The following is an 18768-nucleotide window of genomic DNA, read 5'->3' as shown; positions in this document are numbered from 1 at the left end:
GATATGTGACAAGCCATCCTCAGACAAGTGGTGTGACCCACAAACTCCAACTATGTAAAAACATGAAGGCAGAAACATTCTTATACTCTTATGCTCCCTCTCACTGTGACTCCCTTTCTAGCTCATCCCTTCCAGACACACACATCCAATACCGACACACCGGCAAGTCCTCATCCTCAGTCAAAAGAACCCCTCCATTTCTGTAATCAGTAGTCACCCCGTGGTAATCAGTTTGTAAATCCAAAGTGCTCTGGCCACTTGGCACTTGAGAAATTCGAGATGCTGCCTATGGGCATAATGAGAAGAGCTTAGATTTTAGAATCAGACAAATATGGATCGAAATCTCGGCATCCTAACCTCTCCTGAAACTGAAATGGGATTAACAGTGTCTGCTTTGCTGGGAGGATCCGAGGCTTTCAGGGAGATAATGTCTGTAAAGGCACTGGGTCCTTTGGAGACATTCAGTGCATCCTTATGAAATGTGTTTCAGAATAAATGAAGAGGTGGATGCATGACTTCTGCAGACCCTCTCCTGTGCAAAGCCCAGTGATTTGGGGGTCCCTGTGTGAAGACTGGTTTCTGCCCTGTTGCAGCAACTACTGTCAGCACCGGTCTCCTCACACCTTCCTTTACGTGTCTGGTTTCTGATACTCTGTGATTCATGGCCACTGATTCGCGCTCCAGGATGTAGATGCCATGAGCTATCTAATTAAAACTTCCTCAGAGCTCTGACAGCAGCTTGTTTTGTTGCTTCAGTCCTGTCAAGATGGGGGCTTTGAAATGACACTGTCATGAATCAACATGTTACAGATACGCCCATGGAAGGTTCCTTTGAGCATTTACCAATCTCGTTCCCCTGATGCAATTCCCTCCAAACTGAAAGGAACTGAGATTTTCCCCAAAGACAGCCAAGTAGCAAAAAAGATTTTGAGAAACTCTGAGTTTCAGAATGTATAGCGATTTGATTTTTCAAACATCATCTTTGGAATACGTATAATATATATATATATATATCATCAGCCCCTGGGAGCACATTTTCCTAAGTGTGGTTCGTAGTTCATCCTGGCCTGATTTCTGTCTGTCCAGGTATACCCCCACCTCCCAGCTTCGCACGCAAGAAGACGCGAAAGAATGGTTACGGTCCCGCTCTGCAGGAGGCCTGCAGGACACCGCCGCCAATTCTCCCTTCTCCTCTGGCTCCAGTGTAACTTCTCCCTCCGGAACAAGATTCAACTTTTCTCAGCTCGGTGAGTAGCCCCTCGGCATTAGCTGTGGCGATCACCACCTTAGGGCTGAGGGTATCTTGCATTTTGAAAGTGACACGTGGTCACATCGCTCTTCGTATCTGAGCACCCCGAAGCAGTGTAGCTTGATTACAGGAGATTGATGGCAAAAGAAAATAGAAATGTGTTTTTGGTTCTCGAATCAGTCGTGTTCTCTCCGTGGTGGGTAGAGGTAGGGTTATAGCAAAGAGCAAACCATCCCGTGGAATGAAAACAGTGTATTCTAAGATCTCTGAAGAAGTAGGTTTTATGGCATATCCCATGTTTGGTCATCGTCATTGCTTTATTAAACTGGAAGTAAAGCCCAGGTTTTGATTGAACAAGTGTTCTTGGAAATGCCTACTGGTGACATAATGCTTTGACTGGCACAGTGAGGAAAGGAAATGAATTTGTATCAGGGTCCCTGCTGATATGTCAGTGGATGCTTTTTTAGAGAAACAGACGCCCACACAGACTCATGAATAAGGTAAGAGACAACAGCCCAAAGCTTTATAGGAAACCATGTAAAAACTGAATATGATCAGATAGCGAGTGCAAGATACAGTTAGAACAAAGAAAGAACAGCCCTGGCTGGAATGACTGGGCAAGGTTACACAAGGGTAATAGGATGAGAGCTATGCCTTCCAAGAGTAGTTAGAGAGGGAAATATTTTTTCCAGTCTCCTTTTGTTCTTTAGAGAGGCAGCCTTTTCTGATGATTGTGAATAATAAACTCTCTTTAAGGATAGGTGTGGCTTGTAAACAAGGCTTAACTTTTCACTTTTAATGAACTGAGTGGATACTTCGCGAACAGTCTGCATTTCTGAAATGGACACCATTTTAATAGGAAAGCCAGTTTTGGCTAAGGTGGATGCACCCCCCCCCCTTTGCACTGAAGCTCTGTAGGCATCATTATGAAATCTTCCCCATCTGAGACAGTGAGACCCACGTACATGTTATTCTTCCCCAGCTGTAATGCTTTGAGGCCGGAGTTTCTTGTCATGCACAAATGCTTCCCATCTGATCAAAAGCCCGGTTGGACTATTTTGGGCTTTTGGCTTTAGGGAGAATTGTTCCAGATGAGCCCAGAGAGTAATTAGCTCATGCCTGGAAGGTGACACTAGCTTGTCCGAATGTGCCAAGTTGGAAAGCTGAGGCCCAGAGCCTCGCTTTGGAACTGACCCACCTTTCCTCCCTTATTTTTAGCTGTAAGTGTGTTACTCAAACGCTGGTGTGACTACCTTTGAGAAGAGGCAAGGGAGAGAAGCTGACAGGGACGGAGATGGCTGAGTGTAGGCTGTCTCCTCTGCGCCGCCCCCCCATCAGGATTTGAACGGGGACGTGAACTTCCAACCTTTTGATTGACTCCTTTCCTTCCAGCGAGTCCCACCACCGTCACCCAGATGAGCTTGTCCAACCCAACCATGCTGAGGACCCACAGCCTCTCCAATGCCGACGGGCAGTATGACCCGTACACGGACAGCCGCTTCCGGAATAGCTCCATGTCCCTGGATGAGAAGAGCAGAACCATGAGCCGCTCGGGCTCATTCCGGGATGGGTTTGAAGAAGGTAAGCAAGCAGGGAGATTCCCCTTCTCAAGCTATACCAAGTGATTAATGGTCCCCTCTACCGAGTTGACTTTGTTGACCTAAGAGCCCACCTGGATGAGGTCCCAGCTCACCCACGTACTCTAGGGGTGGGGCTTTGAATAGTAGGGTCTGACTCAGTTACCCTGGCAGGACTTTATCAAAGAGGCTGCTGACAAAACCCTGGTGAACCCTGGAATTGACCAAGTTTCACTCGCAAGCTTCTCTTGGACCTGGGACCTCGCTTCTTGGCATGGGCCTCCATCGTGGGCGCACCATCTTGGAAGAGCCAGTTACTGGAGTATTCATTTCCCTGTCCCAATGCACCTGCATGGCTTTGGGGGGCTGGGGGCAGAGTGCCTCTCCACTTTTTTTTTGCTCCAGAATTTTCTATGTCTTTTCTCAAGTAGCAATTCTTTTTAAGTTTATTGCATTCAGTTATGCCCTTTTCCTTCTTTGCTTGTTAATTGAGAATATTTGAGATTGGATTTTTCTGGATTATTTATTGTAATTAGAATTTGGGGAAAAAATTACGATAGGCATCTTCACCAGCCATCTTCCTAACTCAGTTCTTTTCTCTTTGTTCCTTCAGTCAAGGTGCAAGTTAGGGGAGCAAGCAGATAAAAACGTTGTAAAGGGAGTTCCCATTGTGGCACAGTGGTTATGAACTTGACTAGTATCCACGAGGATGCAAGTTCAATCCCTGGCCTCCCTCAGTGGGTTAAGGACTGGTGTTGCCATGAGCTGTTATGTAGGTCACAGATATGGCTCAGACCCGCGTTGCTGTGGCTGTGGTGTAGGCCAGCAGCAGTAGTTCCAATTTGACCCCCTATCCTGGAAACTTCCCTATGCCACAGGTGCAGCCCTAAAAAGACAAAAAAAAAAAGGTTGTGAAGGCACATCTCCCCCACCCCCTTAAAGCTTCTCAAAGATGGGGAGATAAGTCATTGCTGTCAGTACCACTGACAAATAGTTAAGAATATCAGTTCTTACTACCAGGGTTTGCATTTCAGCTCCACTCCTTAGGTATATGGTCTTGGACAAGTTACTTCATTTCTCTGTGCCTCTGTGTTTTTCACCGATAAAAGAGAAATCCCTAGCTCATGGAACTATGAGAATTAAATGAGATAATATCTACAAATCTTAATCCAATAATGTTAGTACCTGTCACAGCCTGAAAAGTCAGCCTCAGCATTGATGTCCTGGCAGCTGGAAGTCTCCAGTCAGAGGAGGGGGGCTCTTGGAGCAAATGGAGCCCAAGTCAGGGGCCATTGTCCTAGTTGTGCTTTTTTTGCCCATGACAGAGCAGAATGGGGGCTGGGGAAGGAGTCATAAGTGCTTCCCTCTGCTCCTGGTCCCTGTGAGAGTGGGGAGATACGCTCAGCAACCCCCAGGTAGGAAAGAACAAATCAACTTGTGACTGCCGAAATCCCACTATGAGTCAAGAAGGAGAGAAATGCAGGATGCTGGTTTCTGCTTTGCCCAGTGTTCTTTTTTTTTTTTTGTCTTTTTGCCATTTCTTGGGCCACTCCCGTGGCATATGGAGGTTCCCAGGCTATGGGTCGAATCAGAGATGTAGCTGCCAGCCTACGCCAGAGCCACAGCAACGCGGGATCCAAGCTGCATCTGCAACCTACACCACAGCTCATGGCAACACCGGATCCTTAACCCACTGAGCAAGGCCAGGGATCGAACCCGCAACCTCATGGTTCCTAGTCGGATTCGTTAACCACTGCGCCACGACGGGAACTCCTTTTTTTTTTTTTTTTTTTTTTTTTCCAGTGTTCTTTTTAACAACAGTTTTAAAGAGTTTAGTTACAGAACACTTCCCCTCTGGTTAATCTTCCTTAATTCTCTCCACTCTGATTTATGTATCATTTGCATCCAGTGGCATCCAGTGAGCAGACACTACTGTGTAAATCCATATATGGGAACCCCTGGGACAGAAGATTAAGGGAAGGTGGAGCTTGAGTTACCGAGAGTGTTTTGCTGAATTTAAGCAGAGAAATCAGTGCTGTCACCACTCAGAGCAGTGATAACGGAGGATATGTTGACCCTAACGTGGAGGAGCAGACAGTCTGTCTTGAGCTTTTTTCTGGTCCGTGGGTGAGCCACGCGTGGCCACAGCGCACTTGCCAGCCCTTGTGACAATGGCTCACATCTGGAGTGTGCCCATGCTGTATTTATCAGCTCTGCCCAGTGCACATCTGAGGGAACCGTGTTCGGTGCTGCAACTTGTCCATACAAGCACATTTTGCCTCATAAAGGTCCAGGGCCATTACAGTATCATCATCACATGGCTTTTATTTATCCCATCTGGAATCAAGCTGTCAGAGACTACAACTGTGGAGTATCTGGGATGTCAAAGTGACATTGACAAGTGCTTGCCCACGAGCGGTGTCTAGACTTTGTAAACCCTGATGATTCACGGGGATGTGGAACTGAAGCGCAAAGGTAGAAATCAAACGTGGGGAGAAGGTTAGGAATGGCTGTCCACATAGTACTAAACATTTTCACCTTTTGGGAAATGTGGCATCAGATGGATTTTATTTTGGTGTTCCCATTGTGGCCCAGTGGATATGAACCTGACTCATATTCATGAGGATTCGGGTTCGATCCCTGGCCTCGTTCAGTGGATTGGAGATCTGGCGTTGCCTTGAGCTGTGGTATAGGTCACAGACATCGCTCGGATCCTGCATTGCTGTGCCTGTGACCGAGGCCAGCAGCTGCAGCTCCAATTCCCCCCCTAGCCTGGGAATTTCCTTATGCTGTGGGTGCAGCCCTAAAAAGCAAAAAAAAAAAAAAAAGAAAAAGATTGATTTTATTTCTTCCAAAGCTATTACATTGCAAAGACAAAATGGGCTTCTATAATTAGGTGTTTTTAATTCCATTGAGTGAAAACTTTTTCTCCCCCTCTTGCATACATAAACTCCCAGGGTTGCAGTTGGAAAAAGATTCACATCGCATGTTTGGACCAAGTAGAACATCCTATGAGAGCCAGTTAGGTATGTCATATGCCAGCAAGCAGGATGGAAATTTAGGAAGAATTAGCACAAATACTTGTGTGAGGCTTTTGTGGGATTTAATTAACACTTTCCATTTTGAAGGAAGTGGAGTCATAAATATGTAGATGAGGTACAGGCATGGCCCAGGTGCAACCTTTCAAAGTTATTTCAGGTAAATTAATTTCCATCAGATGCATTATGCAATCTTCAAGTCAACTTTAATAGTGTACTTTAGGGAGATGCTTGAGGCATTTTTCACATGAATGTCTTTGGAGGAAAAAAAAAAAATCCAGGGACTTTACCAATCATTCCTAAGAGCTGGTACAGTCTCAATCAGCTTACATGGAATCCACGGGAATGGAGCAGCTTATTAATAAATAAATCTTCTTTTGCAGCTCACCTGGGTTTCTAGCCCATGAGTTATATATTTGGATTCAAATCCTGGCACCTCTACTGTTAGCAGGGTGACTTTGGGTAGGGGACTTGACCCTGCTCAGACTATTTCCTGTTCAGTACAATTTGGAAAATAATTGTACCCACTTCAAAGCATTGAAGTGCAGATTAGGTGAGATAAATCCTAGAAGGCATTTAGCAGAATGACTTTGAAAGGGGCTTAGAGTAAGTACTCCATCAATGGTAGCTATTGTTATAGTTGTCATGTTTTGTTTTATCCTTCTCCCCATGGGGCCATTTCAATCCCGTTTTGTTTATGGCAAAATTGAACAGAAGAAGTGACTTGGGGACTTCTTGCAGCCCAAACCAGGTCCTAAACTCTCAATTCCCAACCTCTGTTTTTCTGTTCCATCCTGCCTTACATCTGCCTTAGCCACAGCTGGGCTTTCTCCTGTGACTGAGGCAAACCTTCATCAATGTGGGCTCCGTTTTCAGTGCTGCTTTCCTTCACTAGGTGAGAGGGCGGCCATCAGAACTGCAGCTCGTTCATACTGGCTCTTTCTCGCAGGGTGGAACAAGAACTAGAGTGCAGTGCCTAGGTTCACCTTCTCTCTCTGCTCCTGACCAGCTGTGTGTGCTTGGCCACATCACTTAGCCTCTCTGGGCCTAAATTTACACTTACGTTCATTAGGGGTGGAAACTTCTGCCCTGACTCGGAATGTTCCCTATGAGTTCTCTGTGATGAGGAGGCTCACAATAGTATAAATGGGAAAGAGCTTTCGTTAGCACGAGGCTGAATATATGTATATATGCTGCCAAGTGTGACAGCAGAGACATTTGTTCACCTTATTGCCTGGAATATGCCCAGTTGTCTCATTCTGTCTCATGATTTCACCCTGACTTATGCTTCTTCTCAAATAAGCACTTCTTGTTTGTTTGGTCCCAGCTCGTGCCTGGGTAGATTGAATGCGTGGCTTAGGAAACTGTTCAAACTTTACCAAAATGCTTTACCAAAAACAAACAGAAACCCTCAGAAACCAGTAAAAAAAAAAAAAGCTCATTCAAGGGCAAGGTCGTCTACAGATTCTGTTCCTGAATGCTGTAGGACCTTGGGTGGGGGGGGTCACTTAACGTCTCTAGGTTTCAGATTAGTCAGTGGAGGATGGCCTAGATATTGTTGATGGTTCATATTTGGGGAAATTTGTTCAGATTTGGGGAGGTACAGGCACAGGGAAGAAGATGCATGGGGTGCTCTTGCTGCTCTGACTTTGTCAGTCGCATATGCATTTTGTCATTCAAAGGTATCTCAGCCACATAACCCATGCTCTGCCTTGGCTCAGTTCGCTTGAAGGAGGCTGACTTCCGTGGTTCAGTCAGCCACATTCAATTTGGGGTCGAGTCTGGAAAGCACGGACTCTTTCTTTGGACCGCAGCCTTGCTGTTGCTATTTACAAGTGAGAGGAGTTAATTACAGAGAAAAATAATTACCTCCGCCCGAAGCTTGCCAGATATGCTCCTTGCTGCCTGCGGCCCCAAGCTTGCTCCAAGATATGGCTAAAGGCAGTGTCAGTGTTTCCATGTGTATGAGGTAGAGTATTATAAGAGACAGACGTTCATTTTGCAACAGCCAAAGCTCATGCATCAGCCATGCGCTGGCCTGCGAGCTGGCGTCTGGCTGGGCGGTGTGATTAAAGGGTAGCTTCATGTTACCCGTACCTCTCTCCCCAGCTTGGCCTCAAGTGTGTTGCCCCCCATTGTCTGTGCCATGGGGTTAAGTAATGTACCCCTTTGAACCATTGGCCAGTAGGGTTGGGGCATGAGAGTCCTCTATTAATATGTGGACATCTTAGCATTGAAAGCCATTATTGTATATGAATACCTTAAGCTGAGTTTTTTTTTTTTTTAATGGGCTCAGGCCTCCTGAGTCATGGATGGAGGAAGAATGGAGACAAAGACTTACAGCCCCCAGCACTGATTGCTAGGGAAGATGGATGTGAGGGATGGGGCAGGGATTGCCTCAGAGCAGCTGGCACCTTCTAAAAGAGAACAGGACCTTGGAGTTTCCATTGTGGCTCACTAGAAATGAAAGCAACCAGTATCCAGGAGGATGTGGGTTTGATCCCTGGTCTCACTCAGTGGGTTAAGGATCCTGAGTTGCTGCGAGCTACCATGTAGGCTGCAGATACATCTTGGATCAGGCATTGCTGTGGCTGTGGTGTAGGCTGGCAGTTGCGGTTCCAATTCGACCTATAGCCTGTGAACTTCCATATAATACAGGTGTGATCCTAAAAAGCAAAAAATAAAAAATAAAATAATTTAAAAAAATATAGAAGAGGACTAGAAGGGCAAGCCACAAGCCATGTGGCTAGAAGAGGGGGAAGCCCATCCAGGTGGACATCAGGGAAATGAAGAAGGGCTCCAGGAGAAAACATTGTTTGAGCTGATCCTGGAGACTTAGATGGGCAGGCGTGAGAAACGTCCTGAACCAAAGGAGCTGCACAGGCCGAGAGTGAGACGGCAGAGTACTAGCTAGGCAAATGCGTGAGACGGGTGTGCAGGATCTGGAGTGCGGTGGGAACACGTCCAGGAAGAATGGAAAGTCAGAGTGGGTCCATTGGGAAGGCAGTGTGAAGGCACCGAGGGGCGGGCTGAGCCATTGGTGGGATGTCTGTGGGCAGGTAGCTTCTGCCCACTGCTGACCCAAGTTGAGTTCTCTCCTTGGGTGGTAAGTGGAAGCCGTTCATTACACAGGGGACGTTCCTCCCCAGTCTCCCACTCTCAGACCACAGGTGAGGGCTCAGGGTGGGGTAGAGGCATTCCACTCCTGGTCAGGGGAAAGGGCTGTGATGTCTCAACAGGCATGTGTCTGTCTTTCCAACAAGCTGTCAAGAGATGACTCAGAAAATTCTCATTAAGGCATCTGGTTCCCAGGAGAAGTCAGCTAGAATACCTAGTCCTAGAAAAGACCATGCTTTAAAATTATTTGAAAACGGGTGGTTAAAATGTCTCCATCGTCTGGGGGCAGGAGGTGGTGTAGGGTACAAGGATGGTTCTAAGTCCCAAAGTACCAGTCATAAACAGAAAAGAGGACACCGCTGGCTTGTCACTTTGCAGGCAAGATAGAAATCAAAGAGCCTACATGGTCGTCTAGAATGAATTTACGATGGCCAGCAGCCACTATGTTCAAAATAATCGGCTCATCTTTTTGCTTATAAAATGACAGATGCTAGCAGGATGTAAAATATGTAATGCAACAATATATAATGTATCTCTGAGCCCTAAAAGTATACATTAGAAAAAAGAAAGGAATAAAGTATAGGGCAACAGGGCAGGTAAAAGTTGCCTCTGGGTTAATAGAATTATGAGTCACACAGGCTATGGCAGTGACTAAACTTCTCTGTACTTGGAAATTGTTCCCTAGTAATTATGTGTTATTTTGATAAGCAAGGAGGGGGAAGGTATTTAGAAGGTTGTAAGAGAAAAATGTCGTAATAGAAAAATGACTCCCATAGAACATTATTCCTTATTTGACAGTGAACAGTCACCGAACCAGGAACGGTTGGGTCAGGGTGAGGTTAAATTGCTGAAAACCTGGTATCGTCCTCTCATGCCCAGTTTCTCCTTCCCTCCCCCTTTTTGGCTCCATAGTAATCAGCTGTGCAATTCACCTTTTCTTTTTTTTTCTTTCTTTCTTTTTTTTTTTTAAATAGTTCATGGATCTTCACTCTCCTTGGTTTCCAGCACGTCGTCAATTTATTCTACAGTGAGTATAATTCAGTGCTGTGTGGCTCTGATCATGAGAGCTGGGGTTTCTTTATCACGTGTGTCAAAAATAAAATATAAGGGATTCGCGTGGTGGCTCAGCAGGTTAAGAACCCAACATCGTGTCCATGAGATTGTGGTTTCAATCCCTGGCCTCGCTCAGTGGGTTAAGGATATGGCGTGGCTGCAAGCTGTGGCATAGGCTGCAGATGTGGCTCGGATCTGGTGTGGCTGTGGCTGTGGCTGTGACATAGGCCCCAGCTGCAGCTCCAATTCGCCCCCTAGCCTGGGAACATCCATATGCCACAAGTGTAGCCATAGAAAAAAAATTAAAATTAAGAAAAATAAAATTTAAGCATGTCTCCTAGAGAGAGTATTTTTGTTATAAAGGGATCAATTAATGAGGGGACTAGATTTGAAGTTCACAAATAGCTATAGCTTATAATGTACCAGCCAATAAATCAGGAGCTGATTGCTTTGTTAAAGTGGCATCATGCTTCTGGTGGGAACTAGTTAGAATGTATGAAAAGCCTTGGCCACCTGCTCGTAGACTTGGAAAAGAAAGGCCTTAACTTTTCAACCTTTTGTCTGCCTCACTTCCTTTATCTGTAAAGTAGAAAGAATAGCAGCCCCTACCTTGTGGAGTTGTAACGAGAAATAGATTTATGAAGATTACGGCAGTATACATTCCTTGAGGACAAGGACTTTTTTCTGGTTTTATTCCTAGTGCCTAAAACTGGGCCTAGCATATAGTAGGTATTTAAAAAATAGATTTCACCAAAATTAAAAAATGCATATAATGCAATGAGTAGAGTGCACACAGCACAAAGGAAACTCTCATAAATGTTAGCTGTCATCAGCGAGAGGTGTGAACAAAAGCCAAACCTAATCAAATACGGTACTGGATTTGTTCAGTGATGCCTATTACTTTTTATGCCTAGGTGCATAACTATTTATCTTCAAAACTTTAATTTGGGAATCCCTATAGGAAAAAAACCATTTCATTAATTGGGAATTGGGAATTCTTTAGCCTTTAATTCCAGGGAGGATAGATGTTTTAATAATTCGGTTTTTAGGTGTTCCCGTTGTGGCACAGTGGTTAACGAATCCGACTAGGAACCATGAGGTTGCGGGTTCGGTCCCTGGCCTTGCTCAGTGGGTTAAGGATCCGGCGTTGCTGTGAGCTGTGGTGTAGGTCGCAGACGTGGCTCGGATCCCATGTTGCTGTGGCTCTGGTGTAGGCCGGTGGCTACAGCTCTGATTGAACCCCTAGCCTGGGAACCTCCATATGCCGCAGGAGCGGCCCAAGAAATGGCAAAAAAAGACCAAAAAATAATAATAATAATAATTAGGTTTTTGGTAAGGCCAGGGTTCTCGGCAATGCCAGGGTTCTCGGCATGGGACAAGCTATAGACAGACTCTTGCAAGGTAAAGGCCATCTTGGAATCAAGCTCAAAAGTCCAGGGCCTGACTGTTCTTTCTTAGGCCCACAGCAAGCAAACTGACGTCCGTGGTTGCTGACACGGTCTGATTTGAAGCATCTAGAAACACTCTCTTCCGCTCTTCCTCATCTTGCCCTCCAACTCCAGAATACCCCTTTCCTGTGCTAGGCATCTTGTCTGAAATTTTATCAGAATCCTGGCTTTTATTTTAAAGGTTTTATGTATAGTAACTTTGGGAAGGCGTTACTTAAGCCATTATCTGCGAAGAAAGCCTAGTGATGGCTTTCTAACTCTCAGCTGCAGCATCCACTGAGTCCTTTCCTCTAGGCTGAAAACCTGTGTTACGGGTACCAGAGGTAATAACTTTCTGAGGTTGACTTCTTCAGCAGTATTTACTGGCACCAAGTATATGCCAGCCTCTGGGCTGAGCCCTGAGAATATAGCTTAGATGGAGAGGGGAGCCTGCTGCCAAAAGAGGAAGCCTGAGGCCCAGAGGGCTCCAGGGATGTGGGACTCTAGTTACACGGGTTGGTGCCGTGCAGCCGTAGCAGACATTTCAGTTTTCCCAGAGAGTTCCCAGGCTTTCCTGTCCACACATAGGAGGATGGGCCCTTATCAGCAGAATGAAAAATGGGGGCTGGCCTGCATTAACCCACCTAGGAGGGAAAGAGCATGAGCTTTGGATGTAGGAACTCATCACTTGCAATTCCTGCTGCACACTCTTCATGCCAAGCACTGAGGGTTCTTGCATTCATAGGCCTCTCTTTCAATAGCTCTTGTTACGGGTGTCTGACCCAGAAGCTGATGTTTTCGTGAAATTGAAATTGTCCTTTCTGAGTTGATACAAATTAATAAATTACCAAAGACCTAGTAGGAATAATTTTCAATTCCACGTTTATCTGGATAGCAAGAGACCCAAAGCCCTAGTCAGAGATTTTTTTCCTTACTGTATGACTTTGGAGAAGTTACCTCCTGATTCCGGATGTCTACATTTTGCTCTTGGCCTTAGGGAGCTAGACCAGGTGGTCTCTGAGGTCCCCATAACCTCTGACATTCTACTTGGCATGGAGTCAAAGGTTCACATGGACAGTACTTTACATGTGCCTTCTCTAAGAGTATAGGTTGCTTTGGCAGACTTTTAAAAATCTAACATTCGAATGTTTTCATGGTGAGGTGGTAGGCTAATTCCAAGGAAAACTGCAAGTCTGGCTAGACTCTGCTACTGCCAAGTACTGATGTACAGTCCCTTATCTATTATTAGCTACTTGGTGATGATGAAATTCTGAAACAAACGCCTTTGTAAATGTTGAGGTGAACAAGTTCATAACTGTTGTCTAAAAAGAGGTCTTTGGAATCTCTCATGTTGCCACCAACCCAGACCAAAGAGTCTGTTTAATACCTGAGTGTTTCAGAGGCTTTTATTGGATAATAGGCTTTTTTCCCCCTGAAATCTCTATAATACTTAAATATTCAAGAATGGACATTCTGGCTGAAATTTGCCTGTAATTTAATTAACAAAGGGAAGAAAAGAGAGCCCGATGCTGCTAAACAAGTGCTATGGAGAAGTCACGACCAACCCTTGGAGTAGAAAAGAGTTGAAGAGACTGCATTTGGCATCAGACTTGCTTTCTTGGTTGGTAGGGAGGCGCAGTTGGGCTCCAGGGGAGCTGCTCAGGGGAGGCAGGCCCAGAGCGTCACTCAGAGTCCCCAGATGTACCCAAAAGTAGCAGCTGCTGGAGGCAAGGTACAAAACATATGATTTCTCCAGGCTGCTGTTGAGAACAGGGGCACCACCCCAGAGGCAGATGGGCACAGAGACAGACCGACAGCGGCCTAGGGAAGGAGTGTTAGGCCTATTGATAGAAGGCTTGGTCCTCCGAGGATGGCTCAGCCTACTAACAGACTTCATGCGCCTCCCAGATGTTAAATGGCTGTGACGCTATCCCCGTTAACTTTTCTCCTTTGGATCCGACTCCAAAGCCAGGGCCTTATTTCTGGAAGGCCTCCTGGAGAATGTTGCTATAGTGAAAGAATAGGAGAACATACTGGTTAAGATCATAGGCTCTGGAGCCAGACTACCTTGGATCCAATCCCAGTTCTATGACTTATCAGCTGTCACCATGGACACATTATGTTACTGCCTTCTCAAAGGGTTGTCATGAGGATTAAATGAATAATGACTGTAAAGTGCTTGGAACCCTCTCTGGCAGATAGTAAGTGTTCAATAAATGCTACTTGTTACCAGAATGTAAGCAGCATGAGGTGAGGGACTTGGTCATGTTTGCAACTGTACCCCAGGTTTTAAAACAGTGCCTGGCACATTGTAGGAAATGAATAGATATTTGCTGGGTGGTTGTCGTGGGAATGAATCGATGGACAGAAAGAGGGAAGGCTAAATATTATATGGGAGCGAAGAGTAAGTCCTGAGCACATTTCCCAACCTTCTCCTGAAAGCGTTTCTTTAGAAGAAGAGATTGTCCAGCTGTGTGACTTTAGGCGAGATCCCTGACTTCTCTGAGCATCAGCAGGCATCCAAACCTACTTTGTGGAGTTACTGCAAGGATGAACTGAGTTGGCCCTGGTGTGCCTAAAAACTAGTTGCTGTTGTTAGAAGCCAGCCTGGGGGGAAGGTGTCTGGAGCAGGATCAGGGCGAGGGCGGTGGGCAGCAGGATATGAGGGGCGGCCAGACAGAGAAAATCTCCCCACTTGTCCCTGCTGACAGGTAAGGGAATGCAGGGCCTAGTGAATCGTCCCCCTCTGCATTCTGACCTAACAGAAAAGTAGACACCAGAGTCAGAGGCTGATTTTTCAAAACAATGGAGTTATCACTAGTGAAATTGGATTTGGACTTGCATAGAATACTCAAGGACAAAATAGGGTCCTTATTGCTTTTTACCCACCCACTGGCTCCAGTGTTGCACCCCAGGGAAGTGCAGACAGTGGGGTGGGGAGAAAAGGGCAGGAACACTTCTGACATTTCCAAGAGTGTGTGTATTGAGGGGTTGGGGGTGTCTTCCTTTATGGGCCCCCATGGGAATCTCAGGAGCAAGAAAGAAAGTTTCCCCCTCCAGCAGGTTCCCCCAACCTATGTGGGCTCCCCCTATGGGAGAAGCTAGGGGGTATTGCAGGCTCTGATTGGCAGATTGCTGTGTCACCATAGACCACAGCCCAGTATGGAAAGTTTTACCAGTAACAAGGTCTACAGGCTTCGTCTTTACTCCCCAGAGTCGCAGGTAATGGGGGACTCGAGATGGAACAGCAGAAAGGTGCAGGCCACCTTCATCCTTACAACCTGGGGAGTCACCAGGCTGGCTGGTAGGGGCTCCCAGTACCCCCTTGCTTTGGGGGCCTACCTGCCCTGCTGCTGTTTCCACTTCAAGGCCCTAGGGAGATGGCAGGGAGGGATAAAATGGGGCAGGATGAACCTATAAGCTGTTCCATGAGGCAGGATTGGCAGATTAAATACAGGGTGCCCAGTTAAATGTGAAATTGAGATAAACCACAAATAATTTTTTTAGAATAGGTATGTCCCCAATAGTGTAATGGGACATACTTAAACTAAAAAAAAAATTCAAATTTAACCAGGTATCCTGTATTTTCCTCTGCTAAATCTGGCATCTTTGTCCTGGCTTGTCCACTTCTCATCACACCTTCTCCCAAGCCCTTTTCCCTTTCATCAACTCCATGAGAAAACAGGGGTCTCCTCATGACCAAAAGAGCTAGAATATTTCCTCATTCTTCCTAATTTCTTAAAACAATGTGCTGTTTGTATTTGGCCTTCCTGACTTGTCACATTAATTGAACCAGAGAAGTTTGTTCGGGAAAGTCCATCAGGAAAGAAGCTAACAAATCTTCAAGGCTGCTATAAGTACCCAGCAGGGTGCTTTGCCTGTAGGCAGGACTGCACTGTTCTTTGCTCCCCGACTGGTCTAATTTCCTCCTTGTTTTCTTTGCAGCCAGAAGAAAAATGCCAGTCGGAGGTAAGGAACAGTTTGCTGGCTGGATTTCCTCTTTCGCTATTATCAGTTATTTTGCCCAGTTCTGCAAGGACATGGAATCCCAAAGCCAGTAACTCTGTCCCTTGTCGTCTTTAGATTCGCAAACTCCGGCGGGAGCTGGATGCCTCCCAGGAAAAGGTTTCAGCTTTGACCACCCAGCTAACAGCAAATGTGAGTACAGACACAAGGGGGCAACCATTGAGGGGATTGGGGGGCAGCCACTGCCACCTGCTGAGCATTATAGAAGCAGCATGGTGTAATAAAAAGGACACGGGCTGTAGCATTGTGGGTGTGAGTGTCAGCTCTGACACTTTGGGCAGATTCTTTAACTTCTGAACCTGACTTTGCTGACCTGTGCCTTAAGGGGTGATCATACTTGCCTCTCAGGGTGTCATGGGATCAGTACCTGGAATAGAGTAAGCACTCAGAAATGTTCATTTCTTTTCCCTTTCTCTTTCTAAAAATTTTCATCCTAAGAGGAAAAAAAGAAATTTAAGGCTTCACAATAAATAGCTGTCTGCGCTATAATTATAATAATACACAATTACGCGTTTAGGAGACTCTGCCAACCAGCATTCAATTCAGCAACTGTTAAAGTGCCAGCTCTGCCCCAGGCACTGTGAGTTCAATGGCAAAGCCAGCACAATCACTGTCATCTTGATGTTCTTTCTCTGGTACAGCAGAGAGACAAAACAGTGTTGCTGTAACATCATAACTGTTATGATAAAGGGTGAAGGCTGCGGAAATATATAGGAGGAGCGCCTCACTCAGTCTGGGTCAGGGTGGGCGGAGGTCAGGAGAGGCTTCCTCAAGGAGGTGACGTCTGATGGATGCCACCTAGGGGAGGATGCATGGGAAGGATGGCATTCTAGCCAAAGAGAGTAATTCATGCAAAAGCCCAAGGTACAGATGTTGATGTGTTTGGAAACTATAAGTAGCTCAGTGTAATTAGAATCTATGGCTTAAATGTGGGGAGGAGGCAGGAGTGGAGCGGGGAGGAGGCCAGAAAGAAGGACGCGTTGAAGAAAGGCAAGGGTTGGGCACCTATGGAGGCTCTCAGCTGTTAGTTGGAGAGTTTGGGATTCGTGCTAGATGGCAGAGCCTTCTCAGTGAGTCTTAAGCAGAGCAGTGAGTGGTTAGAGTAGCTTCACGATCATGATGTGGTTCTAGGAGTTGAGGGGGCAGAAAGGAGGCGGAGATCTCCTACCCCATCAGACCAGTCTGTAAAGGGCCCTGCTGCAGAGCCGTGAGTCCATGAGGGCTGAGGCTCCGAAAGCCTGAAGCTTTGGAAGGTGCTAAGATGCAGGCCATCTCAGAAGCCAGTCTGAGACTACAGATCCGTTGGGGGAAGGGGAGGCATCAGAATGTGACCTCCATGACCCCCAGCAGACTGTTGAAATAAAGAGCAACTTCAAAAGGTTGTCTTCTTTAAGAAAGAAAGAAAGGGAGAAAAAGAGACAGAAAGAAAAAGGTTGTCTTCTTTGGACCAGGAAGGTAATTAATATTGACATGGCGCTTTGCCCACGTAATTCCTGGCTCAAGCCTAAGTTTCCTTGAGGAAACTGAGCTGCACATGAAGTGCCCAGCTCAGTGCTTGATCTTGATGACCACCTCGATAATGGGTAAGTACTCTTAGCTATTCATTTTCCTGAGCTCTCTTACAATGCTGGAAAACTTGGATTTTTTTTTTTTTTTTTCCAAAACCCTAATATACTAGGATACCATAAGTTTTATAATCCTTTATTTTCTTGGCCTCTTCCTCTGTCTGTAATGCTATCAAAATATCAGAAATTTATATGAGATCTGAAATTTTAGGCACAGAGCCTATTCAGACAGCGAAGATCTTCCTCTGTGGGTAGTTTTCAATCAGGGTAACCAAATGCAGGCATTCAAATCCAGAACCTACCCCAGTGAGCCAGTGAGCCAGGGTCTCCTCCAGACCTGTGAGGTTTGACAGCTAGTGATTTGGAGCTACTCCCCTAATTAAGAATTAACAGCTGTCAGAGTTCCTTGGTGGCCCAGCCAGGGTCTCCTCCAGACCTGTGAGGTTTGACAGCTAGTGATTTGGAGCTACTCCCCTAATTAAGAATTAACAGCTGTCAGAGTTCCTTGGTGGCCCAGGGTTAAGGATCCAGCATTATCCCTCCTGGGACACAGGTTCAATCCCTGGCCTGGGACCTTCCACTTGCCATGGGTGCGGCCAACAACAACAACAAAAAAATAATGACAGCTGTCAATTGCTGCCCCTTCCTAATTAAAAAACAGTCATTAATTTACTTATCAATGAACTTGGATTGATCCCTCCGATGCCTGCAAGCTGCCCTAAGGAGCTTTACCTTGGGCCACTTGGCATTCTACTCTCTGTTCCTGAAGCGTGGTGAGATCCCTCACATTATTATTATTCCAGAAGTGCATTTTGCTCTTCACAAAAGCTATTGAATCCAGTTTTGTTTTAAAGCAAATATTGAGTCTTGCCACACACCACCAGCAGTGCTAATGTGTTTTACTGTCTGCCGTCTTTCTCACTGGGCAGGCTGTGTTTGTTTTCCTAGGACAAACTACTCAAAGCCACCTTCTCCGGGTGTTTTTATACCACTGTGTTTGTTTTCCCTGGGAATGTGAGAATGCTGCTTGCTGAGAAAGCTGCTGTGCGGCTCTGAACCAGGCTCGGAACAGCCTCTCAGCCTGTGTTTTGATAGTTGGACCCATGATACTAAGTCCTTTTGCTCACTAGCAAAATGTGATCCTCTGGTTCTTCAGAGCAAATGCGGTTTCTTCTTGAGTTTCCAAAAACACTCTCTTCATAGCAGTCTTCTTTGCAGGGTCAGGTTTTTGCTTTTGTTTTTAACTGAAAAGAAATGATAAGCGCCCACACATAGAATCTTGGGCGGCAATCAAAGAATTGAAATAAATGGAAATTTGGTCGTTTACATTTGACCCTGTCATTGCTTTGAAGTGCCAGGATAGTAGTCATTCTTTTTCACATCCCTGCCCTGCCTCACTTCCTTTATCCACTGGATGACTTCTTGAGTTGATTGACTTTGGTTGTGCCACATTCTCCAGAGCGAACTGAAGCATATCTCTTTATTCTAAAATGCAAAGGCATGGAGTTCCCATTGTGGCTCATCGATAATGAACCCAACTAGTATCCATGAGGATGCAGGTTCAATCCCTGGCCTTGCTCAGTGGATTAAGGATCCATCTGCTGCAGTATAGGTTGCAGGCACAGCTTAGATCTGGCATGGCTGTGGCTGTGGCATAGGCTGGTAGCTACAGCTCTGATTCGACCCCTAGCCTAGGAACTTCCATACGCTGCAGGT

General features: G+C 45.9%; 1 protein-coding gene across 39 annotated transcripts in view; it reads left to right on the top strand.

Annotated features, from left to right (window-relative positions):
- NAV2 (neuron navigator 2) overlaps positions 1–18768 on the top strand; it is an 820834-nt gene that overhangs the window by 754762 nt on the left and 47304 nt on the right. For all 39 annotated transcript variants that reach the window (XR_014837192.1, XM_085011765.1, XM_085011759.1 and 36 more), the window contains 5 exons: positions 1087–1247; positions 2642–2830; positions 9956–10008; positions 15407–15430; positions 15545–15619. Coding sequence is in view for 38 of the 39 variants with exons in the window: in XM_085011765.1 (XP_084867891.1) it covers positions 1087–1247; positions 2642–2830; positions 9956–10008; positions 15407–15430; positions 15545–15619 (502 nt within the window). In the remaining variant the exon portion in view is untranslated. The remainder of the gene's footprint in view (positions 1–1086; positions 1248–2641; positions 2831–9955; positions 10009–15406; positions 15431–15544; positions 15620–18768) is intronic.

The sequence above is a fragment of the Sus scrofa genome, chromosome 2, assembly GCF_054392235.1.
Source record: "Sus scrofa isolate SSC_HxYL_T2T_F1_AM1 chromosome 2, Sscrofa_HxYL_maternal_Yorkshire_Landrace_v2.0, whole genome shotgun sequence".
NCBI classification, from domain to species: domain Eukaryota; kingdom Metazoa; phylum Chordata; class Mammalia; order Artiodactyla; family Suidae; genus Sus; species Sus scrofa.
The sequence above is the reverse complement of the archived record's forward strand: the minus strand, read 5'-3'. Positions and strand labels throughout refer to the sequence as shown.